A 27,889-nucleotide genomic window follows, 5' to 3' on the forward strand; every position below is an offset into this window, starting at 1 on the left:
GGTGCCAATTTGAAAAGCTCTCTCCACCTTGTTAGAAAGCGATAATATGTTGCCACGGGCGAAGTTCACAAGAGCTTTTAACACCCTCCTATACATCAGGCAGACATATATGGCCAGGGCCTACTTGCTAAGCATGATTTCCAGGGGAACAAGGCGGGGGGGGGGAGAAGTGATTGGAGGAGAAGCTCCCTACATACATCCGAGGGTTTATTGTACATTTACGGCTAGGAAAGAGCTCATGCTCATCCGCAAGGCCTCTTTTATGGTGCAATAATGTCCTTCTCTCCCAAGGGGCCAGAAATTAACACACGCCATTTAGGGGGCGATCCAAGAGGTGTCTCGGGGAGTGGGGGGGCGGGGGGGGGGGCTGGCTGCCCCAGGACATCCTCACCTTGGGGCAAGGCAAGTGTCCCCCTGGGGAGAGGAGAGTGTTCTCCCCCCAGGGACTTGTGGCCAGGGCTTGAAGACCTCTTTCCTCCAGGGCTTCCGACAAGGAGCTCAGGGCAGTGTGGGCGGCCCCTCCCTCCGCCCCCCTGTCCCCATTCCACCCTCACAACCACCTGGGGAGAAATGTCTGGGCAGAGACAGTCCCAAGGTCACTGCCTGCTTCTTGTCTCCAGACCGCCAGCAACAGGGGACCCCCCCCCGATCTGCCCCCTCCCCTCCTCCTGGTCCTGCCTGACCCCCCCAGCTTTGGTACCTGCCCTCACCCTCCTTGCATGGGCATCCCACAAGGATGACGGCTGCCCGTTCTCCTCCAGCACGGACCAGTCTAGTCTGTCAGCAATCCGGAGAGGCTGGGTGGTGGGCTCATCTGACCGAGGGGATCCTGCAGGGTCCTGAGCCAGGCGGGGAATTTCCCCTCTCTTTGGTGTGCTCCTGATCCTGCAGGGAGAGGCCGCGGCCCAGGCTCTCTCCTTGCACCGCGCCTCCCTCTTCCGGGCACATTTGCACCCCAAGGCTTGCAGGGTCGTGGTTCTGTTTGCAGCAGACGGACTGTAAGGCGAGGGGTGCTTGGGAGGCCGGGAGGGTGGGGTGGAGAGCTTCTGTGGGGCAGGAGGGGGCTGCCTGGAGGCTGGTGCCAAGTGGGCATCAGAGAGACTCGGAGGCAATTTTGGAGCCTGGGCCTAAAGGCCTTGGGAGCCTCCACCCCCCCCCCACACACACACTGCTGCAAGTTAAGCGTCACCCCTCTACACACACACACACACACACACACGGAACACACAGTATTTTCAACACGTGGGTTCTTGAGGGCACAAACAGCAACTGAACTCACACGAATGTAAGACTTTCTTAAAATAATAAATAAAATAAAGTAAAATAAAAACAATAACAGGTCTATTTATGCCAATCTGTATGAGCAGAAACATTTCAGCAGGCAACTGAGCATATCCCCACCCCACACGTTCCTTTCCCCATTCCCCGCTCTCTCTCGCTCTCTCTCAAGCAGAGGTCACCCTTGGCTCCCCCTCATCCACCTGGCATGGCGCGGTGACCACACCACCTGGGACAGACTAAAGAGCACTTGGGGGCCCCCAGGAGGTGTGGAGGCCCTGGACCTTGGCCCCCAAATCCAGGGGGAAGAGTGCCTCAGGCCCAGGGCCGTGGGGCTGTCCAGTGCATTCCCAGAGGCCCAGCACCCACGGCGCGATCTGCTTGTGGGTACAAGTGAGCAAGTCCACAGCGAAGGCACGGCCGTGCACAGCTCCAGGGCACTGGCCCCCAGCACCGCGCCCATTCCCAGAGGCAGCGGCTGGGAGAATGCAGCCCTTCCTACTCGCGTTGCACTGGGAAGGCAACAGCAGCCTCACCTGCGGCTTCCGGGAGCCGAAGCGGCCCGGCTGGTGGGACAGGAGCCCTCTCTGGACGGGAGGCTCCCTCTCTTCTGGTGGCCAAGAGAAGGTCCCGTCCCCGCCTGGTCTGGGGGCAGCAGCGGCCGCGCCAGGGGGAGCGGGGAGCCAGCCCAAGCCTCAGCCCCCCCCAGCCAGCTGTGAGTGAGTCTCCCAAGCTGCTAACTGTCAGCAGCAGAAGGGGAGCGCTTCTCCTCTCTGCCATTCAACGGGGCCCAGGTTGGCAGCCAAACCAACTCACATTCCTGGTGGCCTTCATCGCTGTAGACACAGGCTTGCTCTGCATGGCTCGAAGCCCGGTACTGTCTAAACACAGCCCCCCCCCCAGTGGGTGCACAGCCTCTGCACGCGCACACACACACCCCAGCCCACTTTCCCTGGGAGCGGAGCTGGGGATGGGCAGGCGCTTCCAAGGCTCGGAGAAGGAAGGCCCCAACACGGACAGCCGAGCGGAAGGAGAGAGCCTCCCTGGCCGGCTGCGTGGGGAATGGCACCACCAGCAGCTTGCCGCTCTGCACTGGAATTCAGCTTTCGGAGCGGGATGCTGGCGCTGCCCCCCAAGCAAGCTTCCTGGGAGGAAGGACATTCGCTTGCAAGCCGGGCCTCAAAGCACCGAGAATGCCCTCCCCCCCCGCCCCCCGGAGAGCAAGACACGCCCCACCGCATGACCAAGAAAGGGAGTTCTACTCGAGGGATGCAAGTGCCCTGCACTGAGGCTTCAGCCAGCTCCATCCAGCTCCGTCTTGGCCACACTGACTGGCAGCGGCTCTGCAGAGTTCCAAGCAGGCATCGCGCCCAGGCCCACCTGGAGATGCTGCCAAGGAGTCAACCTGGGGCCTTCTGCCTGCCAAGCCAAGGGGCCGGTGGCTGACAGTGCTCACTCCAGGGAGTCCCCGGCCCCAGTGCAAGCCAAGGCGGACCCTCCTCCTAACAGCGTGGCCAGAGTGAGGGAAGGCAGGGCTCCCGGGGGCAGAGGCCTCACCCAGGATCCCCCGCGCCCACTTGCATGTCTGAATGGCCAGAGTGGCGCAGACAGCAGCTGCACACACGGAGGGCTCTCTCTACGGAACTGGAAACCCGGGAAGAGAAGGGGCTCCTAGCCAGCGCCCTCCCCTCTGAGCCCATCCTGTGGTGCTTTGGGATGGCCCTGACGCAGGGCAAAGTTCTCCCGTCCAGAGACATGGGTTGGGGCGGTGCTGGCGGGGAATGAAAAGGAGCCTTTCTGATAGCTGAAGAGCACATATTGATCACCAGCCTCATCACTGCCATCGGTTATTTGTCCAGGACCGTCGAGACAGCTGGCCCAAGACAGACTTCCCAAAGCACAATGTAGACCTCTGCCCCATGGAGCATACAGTCCGAATGCTGACGGGGCGCCTTCCAGATGGCAAGCTACCACAGTGTCACAACGGAGCCCTTGAGTGCGCCTCCTGCCGTTCACATTTCCAATGCCTCCTTTCGGATCTTGTTGCTGCGTTGTAGCCCTATAACGTCGCATGTGCGTGTCACAGGAAAATAGCTGCATTTCCCTGTTGTAGCTTACAGTGGATTTCAATAGAGATCCAGCACAGTGTAGTGGTTAGAGTGTTGGACTAGGACCAGGAAGACCTGAATTCAAATCCCCATTCAGCCATGAAACTCACTGGGTGACGCTGAGCCAGTCATGTGTCTCTCAGCCTAACCTACCTCACAAGGTTGTTGTGAGGAAGAGCGGGATATTAATGTAAAAAACAACAACTGACATGAACTGACATGAACCCCACTGCCCATTGAGATCATCAGGGGAGGTCCGTCTCCATTTGCCACCGGCTCGTCTGGTGGCTACTTCTCCGCTGCTGCCCCAAAGCTTTGGAACGCACTCCCTGCTGAAATAAGAGCCTCCCCATCTCTGACAATTTTGCAAAAAGCTTTAAATATGCATCTGTTCACCCAGGCTTTTAATTAAATACAATTGTAATCGTTTTAACATGGTTTTAACATTGTTTTAAAATGTTAAATTGTCGTAAATTGATTTCTCTGCCATTGATTTGTTTTAACTAATGTTTTAACTTTTCTGTGGTCATTTTTTGTTGCTGTAAACCACCCAGAGCCGTATGTTTTGGGCGGTATCAATATATTTTAAACAAACAACCAAACAACTGCGGTTTGAATTCAGCACACAAAAACATTGCCGTTGACACCACTTTTTGCACCTGGAAACCAACCAGCAGGAGAAATGGGAGCCAGAGGCGGAGAGGCAAGGGTCCGCCCCAGGAGCGCCAGAAGTCTGGGCCAGGGAAGCCTCACTCCGGTTGCCTCTCCTTTGACTAGAGCTCCCATCATCCCGGTGGCTGGTGGGAATGATGGGAGTTGTAGTCCCCGAAGAGCAGGAGGGCCGCAGTGGGGCAGCCAGGGTCTAGAGGGTCTCACGGAGGCTGTCTGGGTGGGCCTGCCATCCCTCTGTCCCTCCGCAAAGCCAGAGGCAGCTCCCATCATTAAAGGCATCAGAGTAGCAATCTCAGACCACAAGAGGAGGCAAAAGCAGGCTCCCCACGAAGCAGCCCAGAGAAGAAGGTCTCCCAAGAACCCCCAAGGCAGCAGAAAGCAGCCACTTGATGGCTGCCGCTGAGCTCTGTGGCCCGGCCTCTGCATGGACAGGGGTGGCGCTGAAAGCTCCCTCCCCCCCCACCTGCCAGCGCCTTCCTTTGGCCCTTCCTCCCTGATGGAACTTGCAAATGGTTCCAGATTCAAAGTCAAGTTGTGCCTTTGAGTCCTGGAGGCTTGGCAGACAGGGCTTCTGCCCCGAATCTCCTCTGGGAGAGAGAGTGTGTGCGTTCACACACCAGTCAAACCTACCCCAAAGTCCCTCCGAGATCCTTGGACCCCCTCCACACACACGTCAGGCTTTGTCTTGCCAATTCTAGCTTCTCTCAACATATTTCTGGGTTTTAAAAATGCTTGTTCTAAGCTACTTTTTCTGAAAACGCCGGAGCAAATAGGGAGAGGCACTGAGGTAGAATCATTAGTGTGATAAGAGGGAAGCTCTCTTTAGAAATGCAGATGTAACTCTTTAGGAAGCTCCCCCACCACCACCACCCAGCCTGCAATTGGCTAGAAGACGGGGCATGCCATGTGAACTGGTTTCAAAACAAAATCCGAGAGCAGTGGTGAGGAGATGCTTCCCTCAATGCTGCGAGTGTAGTCTGAAGTGGCTTTGCTCAACATTTACCCCTCAGCATGACACCACATGTGAATAATTCCCTGGCGAGGACAGAGCCCTGTGGTTGTCTTGGGTAGAAAACAGGAAGGGTTGACCATTGCCACCTCCCATGCAGTATGAGATGATGCCTTTCCGCACCTTCCTAGATCGCTGCTGCCCAGTAGAGGTGTTCCCCATAGTCTGAGGAACATACCAGCAGGGATTCGATCCGGCACCCTCTGGCTTGATAATAAAGTCACTTCCCCGCTGCGCCATTAAGTGGCTCTGTTCTCAGTACCCCTCACAAATGTAGCAGTCCTCTTCTATTTAAAATATCCATCCTTAGCCATTCAGTGGGACCTCCTAAGACGTGCCATGGGGCAGGCCTAGAAGGGGCCCCCTCTGTGGTCCCTTGAGATGCAGATTGCCAAAACCCAATTTGCAAACTAAAGCGGGCAGGAGAGAAAATGCAAGCTGACTCTGTCTCTGGAAGATTTAGTGAGCTGCTGAAAGGTTCATTCACCTGAGGGAACTCAGTCATTCTGGAAAACAAGCCTGCTTCAGAAATGCAAAGAAACTACATTTGCAAGTGTCAAGGACTTTTGAGGTAGCTTTGTCAATTACAGGGAATTGCCCAAGTTCTGGAACCAGCAGCAGCAGCAGCCTTGCTTGCTTGCTTGAGCAGGCCAGGAGAAGAGGCCTCCAGGGGTGTAGCTATAATTGAGTGGGTGGGGTCAAAGAACCCAGCCCCCCAACTCCTGAGGGCCCCCCAGCTCTACCCCTCCCTATTTTCTTCATGGTCTCCCTCATGTGCCCCCTTCTCCCCTAGCGACCTCCCATCACCACTCAGAAGCATCCTAGACCAGGCAGCAGAGATGTCCTCCGATCACTCTGGAAGCCCTTCTTACATTAACTCCAGGAATCCCTTTTCCCGAACAAGGGGGAATCGAGGTGGGGCCAACAGGATGTGGAGCCCAAAGGTGGACGCTGCTGCCGAGGCTGTGGAGTCCAACGCGCGGCTCATATTTCTGCGCACAGAGCAGCTGCCTCTGGAGGGCCCCGGGAAAGCGACCCTGAAACTCAACACCCACTCCGAGATGGTGTTTCCATTTGGTTTGGTGCTCTGCAGGGTGTTTGCCCGGAGCCAGACTGCTCACCGGTCCAATCCAAGGAGAGAAACAATCTCGGCTGTGGCGGATGGCAAGACGGCCGTGAGATTGCTGTCCTCCAGCTCAGGCAGATAATTATTTAATGCCCAGGTTCATTATAAACAAACCGGAGAGTGGAGCAGGCCTGGGAGGGCAGAGAGAGAGGGGAGCCTTCGGTTTTGCATCCTGAGCGGAGACCGACAACCCCACAGCAGTCAAGGCCTCCGGACTCCAGTCTGAAGGAATTCTGCCCGAAAGCAGCAGCACCAGATTCCTGAGGATGCCACTGCTGTGGCAGCCAAGAGGGGCAGACCAGGAGAAGGTCCGGAAAGAAAGCCTGGATGGGACGCAGGAGGGGTCCCTTCCAGCCCACAATCCGCTCTGAGCATGTGCAGCTGCCCCAAGGCCTCTGACTCAGCAAGGGGGCAGCTGAGGTGGGGAAGGCTGAGGGAGCCAGGAAGGTCGCCAGGCCCCAGCAGACCCCTCCCCGCAAAAAGCTAGTGTGGGAGGTGGGCTCATCTCTTCCCACAGGGAACGGTTCCAGCATCCATCCTCCCCATCACCCGCAGCCGGCAGAGGGGAAGTCTGCGAGGGCTTCTGCTGATCTGCCACCAGGCCTCTCCCCTCAACCCCACCAGGGCAAACGGGGCTCAGAAGCCAGTGGAATATGATGGGCTGGGGGCCGGGGGGGACTCTTTCATCCAGAAGGGCCCAGGTCCCTCCCTGGCAGCAGCATCTCCAGGCAGTGCTGAGAGGGACTCCTGCCTGCAACCTGGGAGAAGCCGCTGCCAGTCTGGGTAGACAACCCTGAGCCAGATGGACCGAGGGTCTGACTGGGTAGAAGGCAGCTTCCTAGGGGTTTGGGGACCTCACTTTTGAGACACCTGTCCCTGCCAGGGCATGGCATTCTTGGCCTGAGTGCACCCAGAGGGTCTTTCATCCTGCAGTGCTCCAACTGGGATGCAGGTGTTGGGAAGAGAGAACCGCACACGTAGGGTGCCAAAGCCAGGGTGTTACTTGTGCCGGCAGAACGGCTGCCTTTCACAAGCCCCCACAGAGAAGCCTGCCAGACAGTCACCCCCCCCTAAAAAGACCCCGCTGGGGAGGGCACTGAGAGTGCGGCTAAAGGCTGGTCCGCAAAGGGCCCGCGTGTTCTGTTCAGGGAGGTGTGAGTGTGTGCGGTGGGGGGGACCGTGGCAATGAGGGCAAAAGCGTTTGGGAGTCGGTGTAGGAGGCCTGTGTGTGAACCAAGCACGGGAGGGTCACGGTGTGGGAGGAGGTGTGGGGAGTACATGGGGCGGGGAGCTCTCTTTCTTTGAGTACACGCAACATCCCTCGGCTGTAGCCCACACATGCCCCACATGTCAGGCGCATGGGGACTGAACACAGCAGCTGCGGAGGCGGGGAAGGAGGCGCACCACCGGGGTCCTTGGAGCTGGTCTCGTGGGAATGATCCTTTACTAAGCAGGATCTGCCCCGGTTTGCATTTGAATGGGAGACTACCTGAGGGGAGGGGGCCGCTCTGGGAAGAACCTCTGCCTGCTTACATCCAGGAGGTTCCCAGTTCCCTCCCTGGCAGCATCTCCAAGAAAGGGCTGGGAGAGAGAGACTCCTGCCTGCAACCTGGGAGAAGCCGCTGCCAGTCTGTGAAGAGATGACACCGAGCAAGATGGTCCAAGGGTCGGACTCAGTATATGGCAGCTTCCTCTGTTCCTAGGATAGAGCCAGAGATGCCGTCCCCAGGACCGGCAGGGAATTGTCTTCACGTGCAGGAGCTTCCAGACATTTTAGCCCACCCTTCAGTGGCACAGTCCATCCCGAGATGTGACCACGGCAGGCTTCCGGTCGAGCGCTCCAGCCCCCGGCCCCCACACATTTGCAGCTGGCCCTGGAATCCCCCCCCCACTTCTGTGCTGGCATGGATCACCTTTGTCCTGTGCAGAGGGGAATTCGGGCACTAAAAGCATGAATCCAGAGTGATTAATTGATGACCGCATTAATTGCAGATTAAGCTGGGGATTCTTAAACCGGAGTTTAATTGGCGCTGACCTTTTGTCAAAGGGCCTTCTCTTCTGATGGCATTCTGGAGAGGGAGCCGCCTCTCCCTTCCGGCAGGGCACAGAGAAGGGCTGGTGGAGAAACAGCCACACGCTCTGACTGGCTTTCCAGTTCAGGGGGGGGGGCAGATGGGCAACTGGCAGCCTTTGTGTCTCAGCAGGGATCGGGCTCCAGGCTGCCACTGGACACCCCAGGAGGCAGCTGGACATCCCAGCGGGCCAGCGTGGCACAGTGGTTAGAGTGCTGGACTCGGATCGGGGAGACCCGAGTTCAAATCCCTGCTGGGTGACTCTGGGCCAGTCGCTTCTCTCTCAGCCTAATCTGCTTCACAGGGTTGTTGTCAGGAGGAACTCAAGTATGGAGTACACCGCTCTGGGCTCCTTGGAGGAAGAGCGGGATATTAAATGTAAAATAGTTTTTTTTTAAAGTGCATGGTCCAAGGTAGGATTCGAGTGAGTGGCCAGAAGCAGGTGTGCCCTCAAAGCGAGTGGTAGCGAGCAAGGACTGCCCCCTTAGTTAAGCAAGGTCTGCCTTGGCTTGCATTTGGATGGGAGACTACTGCTGAGCATTGTAAGCCGGCATTTCCCTGAGGGGAGGGGGCCAGAGCTGAGGGGAAGAGGGTCTGGGGGGCATGCAGGAGGTTCCAGGTTCACTCCCTGGGGCTTGAAAGGGGGGGAAAGCGAGAGGACCTTTAGTGTCCGGTTGTGCTGCAAAATTTGGGCCCCTCCCCACACACCCCATAGAGGTAACCACGTGCAATGCAGCCCCATCGGGAGGTGCGTGTTCAGGGACAACCCTCAGGGGCGGGCGGGCAGAGCCCCCTCTGTGGCTCTGGAGCAAGCGGATGCCCGGATGCCCGGCCCTGCAGCAGAAGAGGCCGACCCAGCCCCTTCAAGAACCTGCCTGCAGGCATTAGCAGTGAGGAGCCCCACGCGGAAGCCGCTGAGGGGCAAAGGCCAGGGGGAGAATTACACCGCCCCCCCTCCCCCCGCCACAGATGACAGAGGGCTGAGCGGCTCACAGGTCACCGGAGGTGAAAGCCTCCCTGGGAATTGCTCTGGTTTTAAAGAGCAAACCCAACAGCAGCCGAGGAAGCAGCCTGCATTTTTAATGTTCTTGTCTAATTTTAACAAGCAGCTGCCATGAGCCAGGAACCCAGTCCTGGACAAAGGAGCCCGGCTGGTGCTGATCCCGAAAGGAAGAGCGGAGGGGAGGGGCAGGGGCAGGCAGAACAACCGTCTTTAGAGGGAAAGGTGCAGAATTCGGGGCAGGTAAGGTCAGGCGACCAAAACTCAGACTCCACACGCACCTTGAGAGAGGAATATGGGAAGCTGCCTTCGACTGAGTCAGACCACTGGTCCATCTAGCTCAGTATTGTCAACACTGACTGGCAGCGGCTTCTCCAAGGTGGCAGGCAGGCGTTCCTCCCAGCCCTTCCTGGAGAGGCTGCCAGGGATTTAATCCAGGGCCTTCTGCACACAAAGCAGACGTCCTTCTTCCCCTAAGAGAAATATCTCACAGCGCTCACATGTAACCTCCCATCCAAATGCAAACCAGGGCAGACTCTGCTTCGCAAAGGGGAGCATCCATGCTCACTACCACACAACCAGCTCTCTTCCCCACAGGGGTTTCTTGCCGCTGCCTCCGCTGGAGGAAACAGAGTTCTGGGGGTTAGGGATAGGGTTACTACCCACCCCGGGGGCCTCCGGGAGGCAAGGCTGGCCTTGGCAGAGAGACCTGGTCCTCCGATGCCAGAAGCCAGAGCAGCGCAGGTGGCCCTGAGCATTCTGCCCTGGAGAGGACGGTCGGCCGGCCAATGCTCGGAAACCGCCCCTCTCCTTGCCACGCTCCGAAACAGAGGCGGCAGCCGGTGGAAACGGGGCTTCCTCCTCAGCGCCTCCTTGGGCCCTGCCTGGCTCTCCACCCTCCTTCCCTCCCTTGACGTGGCAGAATGGATGCCTCCCTTCTCTGGAAGCGGCTCATCCCTCCCTGGCCGCCACCGTCTCCCTCTCGCTCTTTTCCAAGTTGCCTGACCTTGAGGACAGGCTCCAAGGACGCCCAGGGCAGCCGAGAAGAGGCTCCTAGGAATCACAGGCCCGGCCTGGAGACGCAGCCCGTCCCTGGAGCGGATGAGGGGAGGCTTCCTTCAGCTCCCCCCCCCTCGCCCCCCTCTGCCACCCCCCATGAATGGGCTGCTGGAGTAATGGGCTTCCCACCCGCTCGCCTGCATCCCAATCCATTCTCCGGTCTGAGGAGGAGAACCTTTCGCAGGAGCTGACAAGCAGATATTTCCACCCCAGGCAAAGATCCGTGGATGGACGGGAGGCGCAGAAGCCGACTGGCTGCCTTGCCCTGTGGAAGGAGCAGGCATGAAAGGGAAGCAGGGAGAAGAGTCTGAATCTTTCGCCAGCCCTTTTCACACCCTGCAGCGATCGATTCTTTCTTTCTTTCTTACACGGTGCAACTGCCCTCCCCAGTGGCTGGCCTGGCGTGTCCCCCATGGCACAGGATTCTCCCTGCACTCGAGAACTCCCTCCATCTGGAGAACTAGGAGTCAGAACGAGATGCCATTTGTCCCTTCTTTTCAGAGAATGGGAAGAACCCACAGCTCAGTCAGATCCACCCAGTTATTTTCACGAATGATGGGAAGAATTAATGGGCTCCAGCTCCTTTCCCTTCTCCTTCTTCCCTAGCAGGGATTACTCGGTGGGGCTGCAGGGTTAGGGCTGCCAACAGACCCCTATTACAAAACATGGACAGTCATCCATGATTGGCCAACTCCGCCTCATCCCGGTATCAGCAGCACAGAAGTCATGCACAGGTTGGTGGCTGCCAGAGAGTGCTCCTGTGTGACACCTATTCTTTTTTTTTACTGGCTATCCGTGTTTCTCTTTCTAGCAAACAAAATGGCACCACACCCAGTTGGGCTAACCATGGCTCCATCAATCAGCAGAGGAGAACCAAGCGAGGTTGTACTTCAACCGTAATGCCAGTTGGAAGTGGTGAAAACACAGACGGCACTCAGGCTCCCAATGACTCCCACCCACTCCCTGCCTCATCCAGAGGACCTGCTCTTTCCGGGGGTGGGGTGGGTGGGGGGCTTTGCCAGCTTCCCAGGCCCAGACAGACCAAGGAGCTGCTGCCCAGCAGGGAAGGACTTGCATGAACATTTCCAGGGAGAGTTGCCATCAAGAGGCAGCAGAATCGGACTCCAGCTGGGCCAAGGTTTAAGCTTCCCGCCCCCACAAACAGGTTGAAACCAAAACGAAACCCAACGGAGGAGATGGATGTGTAGGGAGAGCCAAGACCTGGCATGATCCAGACCCCCACTGTATTCCGAACCATTCAGGAGGGTTGTCAGAAGAGAGGACTTGGGGGTGCAAATGCTCTTCCAGACCTAGGCCAGGCCACTGAGGGAAAATGCTCGCCCTGTGAAGCCCCCCAGCAGAAAAGATGTCATTTTCTATTGACTTCAGAAAGACCAGGAGAGCTTGAAAGTGGGACTCAGTGGACTGTTTGGTGGCTTGGAAGATGAAGAGAGGCCGGGAGGCAGGAATGAGAGGAAGAGAAGAGAGCCCCTCCTTCCTTCCGGGACCCTCCCCACTCTCTCTCCCCTCCCCTCCTTTCAGAGCCCCAAAGTGGGAACTGTCACACCCCAGAGTCCCTCTGACTCCCCCGGCCCCACCCTTTCCCTGGGCTGACGCAGAACAACACACAGCTACCAGAAGTTACCAGAATTAATAGGAATGTCCCATTAATCTCAATGGACTCTATAGATTTTCCCTGGATGTTGACCAGGGACTTCTCCCCCCCCGCCCCCCCCCGCATCACCATCCATCAACCAGCTGCAAAACCTGGATCTGGCCTCCCATGTGGAAAGAATCTCCAAATCGTGTGCCACTTTCCAGCACACCATCATGAGAACGGGTTTCCCTAACAATGGACACTTTTAATTTTGCTCCACTCTGGAGAAATGCAGCGGCCCATCAGCATCAGGCCCGCCTTAGTCCCCTCTTCACTGAGCCAAGCGGCCCCTTTTCAAAGGGGCGATTCTCTTGATGGAGCAGGGGGAGAGCAACTGGCCCTCTCCGTCCCCAGCACAGCATCATCCTCCCAGTGGCTGTTGCTGGCGTCTCTCTTATGTTTCTCTTTTAAATTCGGAGACCTTTAAGGACAGGGAGCCATCCTGTTGGTTTGTTGGTTTGTTGGTTTGTTTGTTTATATCTACGTAAACTGCTTTGGGGACTTTGGTTGAAAAGCAGTCTATAGATATTTGTCTTATTCACACACTCCTCAACACACTGGCATTTCCTTGCACACTGCCAGAACCTCCCAAATGCAAGCGGAGACCCAGAAATGCCCCAGCCCGGAATGAGGCCCCTCCTCTTTCACCTGGGACCACTTTGCTCACTCTGAACTGATGCACAGACCCCCCCCCTTTTTTTTACACACTGGCGATTTCAGCTTCACACATGACACCAAAGACACCACACCACGCTAAAGCCTGATCACAATCCATCTCATCAGAGCCATAAGCCTTCCTCAGTAGTGTGCGAATGAAGCAACAGCAAAGGAGCCACAAAACCCTTTAACCAACAGTGCTTGAATGACAGCCAGAAGCTCTGCAAGGGGGCAGAAGAGGGGCTGGCCCGAGAGACCACCCATTGGTTGAGAGTTGAGTCCAGGAGTGTCTGTCAAGCAGGGCTCCATCCTGCACCCCACCAGCCAGGTTAAGGGGGGAGCTGAAGGCAGAGCAACCAGGCCAATGAGAGCACCTCTTCCTAAGCCAGAGGCCAGGTGGTCCTCCCGGGCTCCCATCAGGGCTTCTGGGTGAGGCGAGGAGGAGGAGGAGGAGGAGGAGGGTCTATTCTGGTTGCTGCTCGCACGGTGCAGCCACCCACCCACCCCTTCATTCTGAACTTGTTTCACTTCCGCTTCACCCCCAAATTGGAGGAGAGCTGCATCCTGAAGCCACAGGAGTCCTTTACTTTCTTGGCTCAAAGGAACCGCAGTCAATCCGCTGAAGAAACGCTGCTGCCCCCATCCATCCATCCATCCATCCCAGGCCCCCTTGTAATTCAAGCACTGTTGGCCAATTTGCCCCTTGGCCCAAGGCCAACCCCTGCCCATCCACCCAAAAGCCGTCCGCCTGGAGTTCCTCTCCCCTCCTCGCACGCGCCCACCGTTTTCTCTCCAAAACACCGCAATGATACACAAGAACCAGACAAGCCTTGGCTCACTGAATCACTTCAGCTGGAAAACTGGGGCACACACACACACAGAGGCACTGAGCAACATCATGGAAGCATTTGTCGCGTTCCCAACCATGGAGAAAAGGAAACGTCCAAGAGGCCAAAGCCACGGCCCGGAAGCCCACGCCAGCCGGAGCCCTCCACAACCCGCACAGAGCCAACATAAGAGACAAATGCCACCAGGTCTTACCTGCAGCAGCCAGTAGCACCTTCTGTGGAACGTGGGGATGATGGAGGAATGGACGTAGCAGCCGTAGAGGCACTAGAGACAAGGGGGAGAGAAAGAGAGAGGGGAGGCAGCGTTACTGGAGGAAATCGCCAGCGGGGTGGCCTTCATCATGGACCGGGTCCACTCACTGACATGGAAACCCACCATATTCCGCATCACTGCAGGCACAGGACATATCCAGGCACCAGCTCTGGGGGCGGATGTTGCTTGTCAACATCTCCCGAGGACATTTGCTTTTGCATCCATTCAAATGGGTCGGTTCTCATGGCTTGTGGATCTCAGCACAACCTCGTCCTTCTGTGGACAACCCAGGTCCCTGTTTCGTGGCTGCCAGTGCTCTGAGAGGGCTGAATCCATGGGGGTCCACAGGACCTTTCCCGGGGAACGGGGGCAAAGACTGCAGCCCTAGGCACACTTACCTGGGAGTAAGCCCCATTGAATTCAATGGGATTGGCACAATCTGGGTAGGGGCAACTGTCCCTCTAGTCTCTGCTTGGGATGCCACTTAATCAGTTTAAAAGCTTCAATAAGACCCAAGGGACTCAACCTGGGTGAAGAAATGTGTGCTTGCTTGGGGCTGAAATGAGAGGTTAAAAGGAATGTAGGAAGCTGCTCCCGCACAGTGTGAGATGATGCCTTTCAGCATCTTCCCGCTGCTGCCCAATAGAGGTGTCTCCCATAGTCTGGGGAACACACCAGTGGGGATTCAAACCAGCAACCTCTGGAAAAATCAAACAGAGACTCAGGAAGCAAGGCCAGAGGCCCCGAGGCAGACGGCTTTGAGTTCCTACCCAAGCCCCCTGATGGAGAGGAGGATGGGGTCTACAGCATCACCGGGGGAACGGGGCCAACTGGCCTGGGTCTGGGGTTGTCCTCCACAGACCCCCTTCAGCCAGCAAACAGGCCACCCTTCGGTGCCCAAGCATTTTAAAATATTAACGCGATTAAGAGCCACACACACACACGGCCAATCTTTCAAAATGAGCTGCTCTGTGTAAATATTCGCAGCACCCGGATGCCATGAGCCAGAGGATTAAGATAAAGCAGTTTCCAGATAAAGCAGAACTGGTGCGCCCGGCTTCTGAAATAAATACCAAGCCTGAATAAGTGATGAGCCGGGCTGCCCTCTTCTGAAGACGCTGGCTTTTTTCTCCGGGAGTATCATGGATTGCTTAAGAACACAAAGCCCCCCGATGGCAGAGGGTGTGCCATTCACAAATAGCCTGGAAAGCTATGGGGGTTGGAGACGATCTGCCTCTGTCTCCTGAGAAGCCGAATCCCAGTGTTGCAGGGGTCCTCAGAGGCCATCTATTCCAGCCCCCGCTCCGTGCTACAGCGCCCCCAACAGGCTACAGCACCCTTCTACATGAATGCCTCCAGTGCAAAAGAGCCCACCCCCTGCTCTACAGGTAACCGGTTCCATCCAGAATCACAGAGTTGAAAAGATTCTGTGATCCAAAGTAGACAGTCTTTCCGGGTCCCTTGACTGCTGTGGCAACTTCCACCCTCTCATAGGAACACAGGAAGCTCTGCCTTCTACTGAGTCCGACCCTTGGCCCGTCTAGCTGAATATTGTCCACACAGACTGGCAGCGGCTTCTCCAAGGTCACAGGTCGGGATCTCTCTCAGCCCTCTCTTGGAGATGCTGCTGCCAGGGAGGGAACTTGCCAGCACGGTATCTTCAGGTAGCCTTGCCATGTCCCCCGGGATTTAGGACAGCCCCCGGATTTCGGCTCCTCCACCTGGCTGCTAAATTCCACCCGGATTGACCAGGATTTCAAAGGCGCCGCCTGGTATGCCTGGATTTTACTTTGGATCTGATCACCTGGGAGGGAAGAGGAGGAGGCAAAAGGCAGCGTTGCCCTTTGCCATTGGCTCCACTGTTTCTCCGCAGGCATTGGTTTGTGTTATGGTTCTAAACCACTTAGAGACTTGGGTAGTGGCAGGCAGTATAAAAATCTGTCAAATAAATAAATAAATATGCACATTAGTTGCAACATAATTTGCATAATATGCAGATAATCTGCACAATATGCAAATAATTTGCATACTATGCAAACTGGGCCACCGGGATGTGGGAAGCTCGAATATGGCAGCCCTATGTTCAGGACACTTATCCACACAAGTGTGCGGTGTTTGCAAGGCAGATCTGAATCCCTGCTGGGCACCACGTGCAACGCTGTTGCCAGCATCGTGGCCACCTCACGTGACCCACTCCAAGCAAGCCCAGGCAGCTCTCGAAGCCCAGAAGCGCAGCGCGGAATCCTGGCTGCACATCGCATGCGCACTGAGCCTGGGCTCGGCCCTTTCCCTGGGCAGACCACCCTCCACACCACAGGGCTGGCTGGGGAGAATCCGTTGCACACCCCCAGTGACCCCTTTGCTCCATGGGCAAGCAGAGCACCGCCTTGCTTGCGCATGCCATGCCCACCGATCCTCTGCCTCGGGCACCACCATGCTGCCATGTCCGGGCGCCTTGCTGAACGGGTGCCTGAGCATGCCCGAGCCCGCCATGAAACTGCACCCCAACTCACACCTCCTCCTATCAACCACCCTCAGCCTCAGTTCACCACTACAGCACCACCCACCTGCAGGGAGCTGCACAAAGAATGTTCCCAGGGACCTGCCACCCAGCAACCGACATGGGAAACCACAAAGGAAGGGGAGGCAGAGCAGAGGCCTGCTTCAGATGCCCATTTACTTGTTTATTCAAAGAGTCCATATACCGCCCCATCCACAGACTCAGGGCGGTGTACAAAGCAAGAACAGCTTCTGAGATAAAAAACTTAAATTAAATGGCAAATGCCTGGTGGAAAAGAAATGTCTTCAATAAGGATTAAAAGGCTGAAAGGGAGGAGGCAGACCGAATCTGGGGGCGGGGAAGAGATTCCCAGAGTGAAGGGGCAGCAACATCAAAAGCCCTTCCACGGGCCCTAGTACTATGGACCTCTCTGAGACCAGGGGCCAAAAGAAGAACCTGAGAAGATCTCACAGGACGGGACAGAATTGGCCAGGAGAGGCGGTCTTGCAGGTAAGCAGGTGCTAAGCTCTGAAGGGTTTTAAAGCTGAGAACCAGCACTTTGAATTGGACCCGGAAGCAGATAGGTAACCAGTGCAGGGACCGCAAGAGAGGAGTCACACGGTCTTCTCTCCTAGCGCCCATAAGCAGGTGAAGTTTCTGGGTCATCTTCCAAGGCAACCCCAGGGAGAGCGCATGGCAGTAATCCAGACGAGAGATGACCTTTGCCAGGTCACTATATAAGCTCAGATATTGGGAGGTGGGGCTGGGGGTGAGGGGGTTCCTGTGCCCAAGGTGTCAGGACGGGAGGAAGGGGGAGGCCTCACACAGGGCTTCTGGAAGGGGCCACCAGGGAGAAAGGCAGCCAGAGGGCTGCGAGTGGTGGAGGAGGAGGGGCAAAGGTGGGTCCCAGGCAGGAGTGGTCCAGGAACGTGAGGTCCTGAGAGGGACAGGAGAGGGAGAGGCAAAGCCAGCAGGGGCTTGGGCGGGAAGTCGTTTGGGCTGGATCGGAGAGCAGATGGGTAGCCAGTGAAGGGACCGAAGGAGGGTGTGACGGGGCCAGAACCATGAGAGAGGTGAATGCTTTTAGCCACCAAGTGTGACATGGAGGTGAGAGGACCACCATGAGCCAGCAGAGACCTTATCGCAGACCCCAATGACGAAGAGTCCGAGCGGAAGTCCAGGCAAGAAGGCACAGTGCCCAGCCTCAAGCATGAGCCATTCCACACCTGAGCCTGGAGAAGTCCGAACATAAGCAGCCTTTGGATCGGGGCCCTAATGATGCTCTGGGGGGGGGGGGGGCGAGGCAGCCAGGCCAGCTAGGAAGCCTCTCGCCTGCTGCCAGGCTGCTGCCGGCACAACATCTCACCCAACTCTCAGGAGGACAGCTCCCTTGCGGATTCCGCACACCAGCTTGCCTGGGGCCACTTCTTGCCCTGCGGAGCCACTTCCTGGCCATGCCAGCCATCTAAGCCACGCAAGAGCAGCAGAGACGGGGCAATCTGCCAGCCTTGTGACAAGCTCCCCGATGCCGGATTCCTGGCTGCTGCATCCCCACACAAAGGCCTCCACCATCGCTTCCAAAGGATCATTCTTCTTCAGCACCAAAGGCTCCTTTGGAAACCCAAAGAAAACACTCTCCGGAGAACAAGGAAAGCCTCCCTGGCCTTGCATCATTAGCAGGGCTCACAACAGGATCAGCAGGAGGAGGGAAGATGTCGATGCAGGTGAGTCATGAAAAGGACCCCCTCGTCAGGGAGGGCGCTGCCACGAGAGGAGACGCGGCTCGGGCCGCTCCAGATAATCACTCACAAGGTTGACTTGAATTAAGGAGGATTTTCAAGGCTGACGGCTCTTCTGTTGCAGAGTTATTTTTGCAAACATGAAATGCCAGCACTTAATAATGTTTTCAAAATATGTCTGGGGGAAGAATTGACACCCCCTGCTGAAAAGGAGGAGGAGGAGGAGGAGAAGACAGAGGAGAAGTCAAAGGAAAAAGGAAAGTGTGGCATGTTAATCCCACTATTCAGAGGCCAGCTCCGTGGATCCTTTGCATAAGCTGCAGAAGTAGCCGGGCGGTTTTCATCTGAAGGCCCGAAAGGGCTCCGTCTAACGGCCTGACAGTGGGAGCAACACTTGGGAGCCATCTGGGCCCCCCAACGCGGTGCCGGCACTGAGGGGAAAGGGGTGCGCAGCGGAGCGTGCCCTGTGGAAAGGTATCCCCGGTGTGGCTTAGGACAACTCCCAGCACCCCCAGAAGACCATGCTGGGAGTTGTCGCCAACCCCATCGAGGACGCCCGGCTGTCCCAGGAAAGACTGGTGGGCCAGAACAGCGTCTCCAAGGGCAGCTTGAAGCCTCTGGATTTGCTCAAGGGAGCAGAAATGGCGGGGAGGCTGGGCTGGGCCTGGCTGGGCCAAGAGAGAGCTCTGTCTTCTGCTTGCTCTGCCCTAACACGCAACCCAGCAACGGACCTGGGGGGCCCCAACCTGGAGAATACCTGCTCTGCCTGGATTTGGGTAGCGTCGTCTACCCCCGGGGTTCTCAAATCTGGGCCCCCAGGTGTTGCTGAACTACAACTTCCATCACTCCCAGCCACAACGATGGCCATTGGGACTGGGGGTGGTGGGAGTTGTAGTCCAACAGCATCCGGGGACCCAGCTTTGAGAACCCCAGATCAACAGCCTGGACTGGCCCTCATACGGGGTCACTTTCTGAACTTCCTTTCTGGGATTCTTTGAAATGCTTTACGGCATGTATCTTGTGGCGGGGGGGGGCGCTCTGTGGGGCCCCCCTCTCCCCCCACAGATGCTGGGCCGCTTACGCCTGCAGGCTGTCTCCTGCAGGGACCCCGGGACTGGTGGCTCCAACTTTGTGCTTCAGAAGAATTAACACAGTTGGAGCAGGAGGAGGAGGAGGAGGAGGAGGAAACAAATCTTAATAAATCCAATTGCTGGAATAAAGACGGCATGAGTGAGGACTGCAATAAAAATTAAATGCATTTCCAGATAAAACGACATAAAATTCATGTTGGAGACATAAATTTGGGAGGAAGGGAGGGGCCCTTCTTTTCTTTGGAAGAGCAGGAGGCCGGATTTCCAAGATTAATAATAGAGCGAGGGCTATAAAGTGAAATAACAGCTAAAAAATTGATAACATGTTACCACTGGATTTGAAGAAATCAGGGAGTGGTGAGGGGGGAGGCAGGTTTCATTGGCACGGGGCTCAGGGCGCTGTTCTCGGGAAGGCCCGGCCGGCCGGCCAGGAAGCCCTTCTGAGAGAGGGCAGGACCCCCCTCTGCCCCCTTCTCCCAAGCAGATCTCTGCCCCAGCAGCCGGGCGATGAGGGCCCGATGCAGAAGCTAAGCGAGGCTGGGGTCTCCACGCCTTGGCCTTCCACAACTCCGAGGCTCTTTCTGATGGCCACAACCTTTCAGTGGAGCCTTTCTTGGGGTCAGTGTGTCCCCCACATCTGTCGGTCACCACTGGCTTTTGCACAACGGAGAGTGAGTTTGGAGGGCCCCCTCCCCCAAGCAAAACCCCTGGGGAATACGGAAGGAAGGGCGACAAGACCCCGACAACACTCCGCAAGGGCTTTGCATGGAAGCTGCCGCAGCCCCCTGAGGAGATCCAAAGAGAACCACCATCACCAGCCAGCCACATGGACAAGGCCAAGTAGCCGGGAATTTCCAACCCAACGGCACCCTGCTTCCCTCCCTCTTTCCCAGGCTGGTTACGGGGAGGCGGCAAGGGTGGGCAAGCCCCCCCGGCAAGAATGATGCCCCCCCACCTGCCCCTCCATTTCTGTTTCAGAAATCTAACATCGGGCACAGCCCGCCCGCCCACCAACACACCTTGCCCATTCTCTGACACCCTTCCACTTTTGTATGGTGCCACCCTCCCCCCGCCCCACCCAAGTGGGTGCCGCAGAGCAGTTCCAAGAGACCCAAACATTTGGCCCTGAGTGTCGGGTACATGACACACATCTTGTTCCTGCACGGAGTATGTATTTCTCTAAGACACGGATTGCCCTGCCTTCCACATACAGTGCCTCCCAAGGCAACTCGCAATAAAATAAAACAGCCCCACAGGGAAGCGCTCCACACATCCCACAGGGCCCATCTCTCTGTGTGTGCAGCACATACATTGAGGGGACATCCGAGGTCACTCCGGTCGCAACTGAGCAGCGTACGGAAACTCAGGCAGAGACTCACACGGGAAAAAAGCGGCTTCTGCTGGCTGCCACGGACGTCCAGAGCGGGCTCTCCTCCAATGGAAGCCGTAGCTTTTTGTTACTTTTTTTTTACGACAGCCACATTAATGCTAAATGAGTTGATTATGATCAGTTTATCACAATGAATTAATGATAGGGAAATGAAAGCATTTCCCTGTTTACTGCTGCCGCCCTTGAAACACTGGAGTTCCCATCACTGTGACTGAAGAGCTGAGCGCCCACATTGCTGAGTTTTTCCGTTGGAGGAGGGTTTAGGGGACCCTTCCGAGGGAGGTCTGTAAGTGCCGTAGTAATGAAGCTGAAGACGCAGCCCACTGGGAACCTCTCGGAGGAGCAACGGGCGCTGTGAAAAAGCACTTCTATTTCAGTGGGCCTCTTGTGCAGGAAACCTTCCCGGGGCGGGCGGGCGGGGGGGTGTCTTCCTACACTGCCTACCAACCCTGACCTGGATGCATAATCAGCGTTTGGCATTCACTCCAAGGCGCAGTGCTATGGCCACTAGCTTGCAAAGATATCCGAGCAGGGGTCCCAAGAGGGATCTTTTAGAAATGTGCAACCAGACACAAAATGTGCACTTCTACAAGAGCATCTGTGCAGTTCAAAAATCCAAGCCATGCGAAAGTTGCACTATGTAAGAAGTGACCGACACGAATGAGAAAAGGGAAGCAATTCTAGTCCAGGCTCCTCTAGAATCCAGTCCCAGGCCAAGCGGCCCCATTTCTCTCCCTCCCCTGCCAAAGAGGCTTCCTGCAGACCCCACTGCTGATCCCCACAGACCCTTCCCCGACTGCTCTTCTACAGCTGTGCTGTCAAATCCCAGAGCAGGGGATTCCCCCACCCGCCCCGCCACGCTGTGTTGGCTTCCAAATGTCTGGCATGGCACTCTGGGCCAAAACATGAAGGGGTGTGTCGTGGCAGCCCTCACTCACACACCATCACGCAGCTCTGAGTTTTCCTATCTAAAAGCTCTGATTCTCAACCCTGAATCCCCAGATGTTGTTCAACTACAACTCCCATCATCCCCAGCTGCGACAGCCTTCAGCACTGGTGAGTTCATGGAGGAGAACGAGAGGAACCTCGGGAGGAGAGCAACGGGTGCTCCTTCACCTGCCCCTCACAGACCTTGGTTTCCAGTGCTTGTGCAGCAAGCAGCGGTGGGGGTGTTTTGTCTTGTCTCGTTGGAAACTTACTGCCCTGGTCCATTGCAGTTTGCTTCCTGACTCCTGTTCTCTTGTGCTAGCTGCAGTTTGAATCCCCGCCCTGCCCAAAGCAAAGAACCACACGTTTACTCCCAGCAGTGGGTTTGGTATAAGACCTGGTGAGAGTCTTTCTTGCAAGGAATGCAACCGGGGCCCCACCGCGGTTAAGGCGCCGGCACACCACACCCTCCCCTCAAATATCGCCACCTCCACAGCTGCCCCGACTATCTCATTGCGAGCCAAGAAGCCAGGATCTGGCTCTCTGGCGGCAGCGGGATTGGGGAGCCACCGCACCCATTTCCCAATCTGCCCCTGCCCAGGCCAGTCACTGGCCGGCTAGAGGGTCAGTGGAGCCCTCAGTGGAGGGAGCAAGGAAATCCACGCATGGCAAGCAGGGTGACCACCGTGGCGGGCCCCACCCCCATGAGAATCCATGGGGCCCTGCACTGGCTGATTGGCCCTAGGCCCTGGCGCCCCCTGCCCGGGCTCTCTAAGGACCGCCCTGGCCTCCAAGAGCTGGCTCCCCAGCCCTGCCGAGGCAAAGAGCTTGGCCGGCCTCAACCCGAGACCCGGCTGCTGCCCGGGCCAAAGGGATCCCCGCGGCCGACTCCTCCACACGCCCAGCAGGAGACCCTGCTCCTTCCCAGAACACAACCGAGCCCCAAGCAAGCGTCTGGCCAGCCCCAGGGCCACCAAGCCACGCCGGTGAGAGAGACCCCGCCTGGGGTAGTGCTGAAGCCACACATCTCACCCGCCACACCCAAGCCGCTGACTCACAAGAAAGCACCGGGGATGCACAAGGCACAGAGCTGAGAGGCAGGTCTCCGTCCAAAGCAGTTGACATGCAGACAGCCCAGGGAGGGAAAGGCAAGGTTCCCATGGGACGGCTCGGGGTCCAAGGGTCCAGAGTGGCAGTGAGATGCCCTCCACCGCGTTTACTCGGAAGCGAGCCCCACGGATCCCAGAGGGACCTCCTTCCCGGGGACATCCTGCATGCTGCTCAGGGCTCAGCTTTAAGCTGTGCCTTGGCTGAAGAGGCCGGCCAAGGGCTACGTGAAAGGGGTCATGGGGACAGCGGCTCTTGAGGAGGGAGGGGTTCGGTCAGGGGCAGCAGCAGCAGCAGCACCCCAGTGTTTGGGGAGGGAGTCCCAGGTCTTAGTGCAGCCAGGGAGGGAGACGGTCACAAGCCATCGGCAGCTTTGGGAGGCCAGCCCTGCCTGCGGCTGGAGCAACGGCCACAATTTACAGGTCGTTTATTTTCCCTCCAGCAGAAAACATCCTATTGTGGTGGCGAAGTAATATCATAAAAGGAAGCCTCACATCTCAGCATTATTGATTCCGGCATTGAAGATGGCAAAAGCGTCTCCCCTTTCAAAGCCAGACCCATCATGGCCAATAACATTTCTTCCAATTGCTCGCCAGATTCTGCCTGCTGCTCTCAGGGTTCTGGGCCTCGGGATAGACAGCAAAAGGCAACCGAAGGTTTATCTTGGATTAACCCACCATGAGCTCACGATCACCCCCCCCGCTCTAGTTTCCAGTCTGGGTCCGTCAACAAACCTACAGTGACGTGGCCACTGCTTGTTGCTGAATGCTGGGACAGGCGGTTATGGGAGCCAGGTGAGGAGCAGTTGAGAAGCATCCTGAACTGGGCAGGGGTTGTAGGGAAGAGAGGGGAGAGCCAGGAGGTGGTGGACTTGCTGCCTGGAAGGGAGCAAGAGACCCGTCAGGTGGCAGCCAGCCAATGGGATCGCCATTCTGTCGCAGCATTCTGTTACTTGAGCCACTCCTAAAGGAAAGGTGAAGTCTGCCGTCAAGGCGATGTCGACTCCTGGCGCCCCCAGAGCCCTGTGGTTTTCTTTTGGGAGAATACAGGAGGGGTTGGCCATGGCCTCTTCCCGTGCAGTCTGAGATGATGATGCCTTTCAGCACCCTCCTAGCAATGCCAAAAGGCCTTCCCAAAGACATTTCCCTGGAAGGGATGCACGCCCACGCCTCCTCCTCCTCCTCCTCCTCCTCCTCCTCCTCCTCCTCCTCCTCCGGCCTCTTTGCAGCCAGGGAGTGGCAGCCCCCCCGCCATGTGCCCAGCAAGAGAAATGCTCCTGCTTCTCCCGCTACAGGAAGGCCCCCCTCCACACGGTCCCTGGACTGCACAGGCAGGAGGGAAGCCACGTCCAACCGCAGGCCTTGGCCTAATGGAAAAATCCATGCCCATTTGCTTCTGCGAGGCCTCGTGGCTCGACTCCTGCTTACCATAATTTAATATTTCAATCAGGCCCTTTGGGCGGGGGGGTCGGTTTCCGCTTTAGCGGCCTGAGCAGAGTGGAGCTGCTCCTCTCCGCAACGGGATGCAAATGCTTGCGCTCCCTGAAGAGGATGTAATTATTCTCACCGTGGGCTCCGCGTCCTCCAGCCCAGAGCCCGGCCACACGGCAGCCAGCGCCCTTGGGGGCAGACTCTGGCAGAGACCCACTTCAAAGGGCGGGGAAGAGACGTGGCTGACCCCCACGGCGCTGGGGGGAGGAGGCAGTGCCCGTCCCAGCTGCCATATGGCTTGGCGCTCCACATTGGCCCGCTGGGGACCCACATTCCCCGGAGAAGCTCCCCGTCCCTTAGGCTAGTCCTCGGCTGCAATCCGAAGGGCACGTCACTGGCAAGCAACCAGTCAGCTCGCTGCAGCAGCCCTGCTCAGCGGGGACAGCCCCTCTTGGTTTTTGGGCTGGGGCGCGGGGTCCCTGGTGCTCAGCCCAAGAAAGCCATGCTCAGGACCCCACGGCCAGGAGAGATGCAGTGGGGGGGGCATGGGGGACGGAAGGGGCCTCGGCCAAGGGGTGCCGAATCAGTGCACCCCACTGCCTAGGGGGACCCGCTCTCCTCTTCTAGGGCAGATGCCCCCCTCAGGTGAGGCTGGGCAACACAAGGCTCCTGCCCAGATTCTGGCTTTGCAGCAGACCGAAGGGGGCTGGCCCTAGAGCTGTGAAGTGTATGTGTCTGGGGGGGGGACCATCCCCCCTGAAAACAACCTCCCCCCCAGGCTTCCCCCCCACACCCTGGCCTTCATCTCTAACTGGCCCACAGGCTAACAGACAGGACCCAGAGGGGGCTCAGCTGGGGGGGGTCTGCAGAGCAGCAAGGGGGTGGGCCAGTCCCCGGGAGGTGCAGGGCTGCAGGGGGAAGTCCCACCGCCCCAGGAAGGTGGGAGCTTTGGCCTCAGCAGGGAGTTTGTGGGGGGAGGAGGAGGAGGAGGAGGAGGCAGGTCGCCGGCGGACCCTGAAGCCCAAGGGGGGCCTTGGGAGCCCCACAGCCTCCGCTGGAGGGGTGCACCGTGGGGTGTCCCCTGGTGAGCAGGGCTCCCACGTGGCGGCTTCCCTGGAGCATCCTCTCTGCCTGAGTAGCTGCTGGCCTCAGGCCCCAAGTCAGGACGGATTCTGACGTGTCTGCCGGGCTCCCTTCGCCATATCGCGGCAGGCAGCTAAGAGACTTTTCACGAACGGGGCGGCTGCTGGGGGGGCAGATATTGGGCTTTGTGCTGCTTGGAGCCCAAATGCCTTCTTGCAGTCAGCTGTGATCTAGGAGGGATTCCAGGGATTCCATGACCCGTCTGGTCTTCTTGGTGAGCGGCTTGGGGAACGGCCTGACAGCAGCATTGGCCTTTCCCTGCCAAGGGGATCTCCAGACTTCCAGCCTGTCGGGAGAAATCGCAGCGGCAAGGCAGCTCTGGAACCTGCTTCCTGGAAGAGGCGGGGAGGGCTCCCAGCTAGCCCACACCTGCTGCTCCAACCCCCGGGGAAGCCAGCTGCCTTCCCATAACCCGGCGTTTCTAACAGGATCCTGCATGCTCTGTTGGACGTCGGAAAGCCCTGGCTCCTTTGGCATCTCATTTCTTCTCTTGGGCAACCAGCCATCCAGCACAGAGGAGGAGGAGGGCGACGGCAGGGAGTTGGCATGTCTCTTGCAGAGGCCGGGGTCACCCGAAGAGCCCAGGCTGGCTTTCAACCCTATCCTTAATGGGGGGAGAAGAGAAGGGGACCCTTGAAAGCGCTGCAGTGCAAACTCCCTTTTTCTGTGCCAGTTCCTGGCAGAGGAGAAACTCTGGCCAAGGCTGCTGGGAAGCGGGTGGGACACACACACACACACACACACACACACACACACACACACACACAAAGCCGCTGCTTAGCCTGTCCACCTCCTTCCTGCCACCGAGAGTCCTTTGCAGACACACAGAACAAAGACTGGCGCTGGGCTGTGGGGACGCAGCCTTTCACCTCTGGGTCGCGTCTTTGGGTCTTGGCTCTTGCCTGGCTGGAAGCTGCTCTCAGGATGCCATGTGGCCATTCATGGGGCAGGACACTGACAATTAGATTGGGGGGGGAGGAGGAGGAGGAGGAGGCGGCATTTCCAAGACCGCCGGCCTAAACACTGCTCTGCCAGCAGCATTTCAAGTCAAGGAACCCAGCTGAGCCCCAGGGCCCAGGGCAGGCCACCAAGGGGATGATGAGGGCATCTCCCTTTGGCAGGATGAGCCCCGCCCAGCAGACAGACTCTGTTGGCAGCAGAGAGGGGAGGTGGGGAAGACGCCTCCTCCTCCAGTGGCTCCGCCGGAGAATTGAGGCTCCCCTTTTGTCTTCTTCTTTGGGCTGGCTCTCTTGAGCGTCTGGCCACCCTCAAGGTGGGATGTGCATTGGAAAAAGGAACCCCTCCGCCAGCAAGCAGCACAGGCTCAAGACTGACCGTGCACCTCCAAGAAGGGGCCCGTCGACCGGCAAGCCCGTGTGGCTGCCAGATCCCGGTGGCGGATCTCCCCCCTCGCCCGCAAAAGGTGCTTTGCAGAGCCTGGGAACAACGCCACTTGGTGACCCCCAAGGACGAGCCAGGAGCCCGTGTCAAGACACAAAGGAGGAGGAGTCATGCCCGAGCCAGGCAGGGGGCAGCCAGCCAGGTGGCAAGGAGCTGGCTCTTCTTCAGAGGCCCCCAGAAACCACCCGGCGGGGAGGGTCCTGCTTCCTGGGCCTGAGCACCAGGATTTGTGCTTGCCGGCTTCAACGGCCTCTGGCCACTTTGAGGGGGTGGCTTTCCATGCAAAGGGTGCCAGAGGCCAGCATAAGCAGTCTTTGTCACGGGGAGACTCCCAGCGAATGTCAGGGGCGCGCCCAGGAACATCTGGCCGCTGGCGCTGACCATGCTCCACATTGCCTGGGTCTTTGCATGAGGCCAGCAGTGGTGCAGGATGTGCCCCCGGAATGGGCAACGCCAGGCAGGAGCTGTTTGATGCAGCACCAGACCCCGGGGCCCATCTAGCCCGAGGGGCCCCAGCTGTGGCCAGACTCCAACACCAAGGCTGAAGGCCATTGTGGCTGGGGATGATGGGAGTTGTAGTCCAACCACATCTGGGGACCCCGGAGCTGGCTCAGTGGCTCTCGGACAGGGGGAGGCCTTGCCTGGCTGTCCCTGGAGACGCTGCCCGCGACCGGGGATCCCAAGGCCTTCTGCATGCCCAGCAGCCGCCACGGCCCCTCCCCAAATGCGGAGAGCAAACCCCAGCAAGGTCGGGGAGAAGCGGCACAAAAGGGCATCCGAGAAGACGGACCTTCGGGGAGGTGGGGATCCTTTCCTGGCAATGGCTTTGGCTGCACGCAAGAGGCTAATTTCCAGGCAAATCTCCCGATGAGCACATCTCTGGCACCGGCCGCTGCTCCCAAGCCACCAGGCAGGGGACTGGCCAAGCTCTTGCCCAGGTCCCTTGCATCCCTGCTCCCGGCCGCCTCCTTCTCTCCCCGCCTTGCCAGGCCAGCGGCCAGGAGGCCCGTCTCCTGCCACGGCCACAGGGAGCCCGTGCACTTTCTCGCCAGGCCTGCCTCCTCCTTTAATGCACTTTGTTAAAGGAGTTCTTAAAATGGATTCGTGCTTACAACATGCAAAGGGGGTTCATTAGCCTGGTTTTTTTTTAATTGAACGGGGGCGGGGGGGGGGGACACACACCAGAACCCAACCAACCAACAACAAACAAAACAGAGATGCTTGTGTATCTGTGGCCATGTTAATGCTACGCTGGGCTGAGAGCCAAAGCATTAAGGGAAATCGAATTCCTAAAACCAGCTTTAATCAGCAGATTTTTATGGTTAGAATTACTCTCTCCTCTAGAAGGCTCTGCCAAGGTTAATTCTGTCCTGAGCATGCAGAATTAATGGGCTGGACAGAGACGGGTGGAGTACCCCACCC

General features: G+C 57.7%; 1 protein-coding gene across 10 annotated transcripts in view; it reads right to left on the reverse strand.

Annotated features, from left to right (window-relative positions):
• CAMTA1 (calmodulin binding transcription activator 1) overlaps nucleotides 1-27,889 on the reverse strand; it is a 687,465-nt gene that overhangs the window by 201,346 nt on the left and 458,230 nt on the right. For all 10 annotated transcript variants that reach the window (XM_053280669.1, XM_053280668.1, XM_053280666.1 and 7 more), the window contains exon 5: nucleotides 13,680-13,751. In XM_053280669.1, the coding sequence (XP_053136644.1) occupies nucleotides 13,680-13,751 (72 nt within the window). The remainder of the gene's footprint in view (nucleotides 1-13,679; nucleotides 13,752-27,889) is intronic.

The sequence above is a fragment of the Hemicordylus capensis genome, chromosome 16, assembly GCF_027244095.1.
Source record: "Hemicordylus capensis ecotype Gifberg chromosome 16, rHemCap1.1.pri, whole genome shotgun sequence".
Taxonomy (NCBI): Eukaryota; Metazoa; Chordata; class Lepidosauria; order Squamata; family Cordylidae; genus Hemicordylus; species Hemicordylus capensis.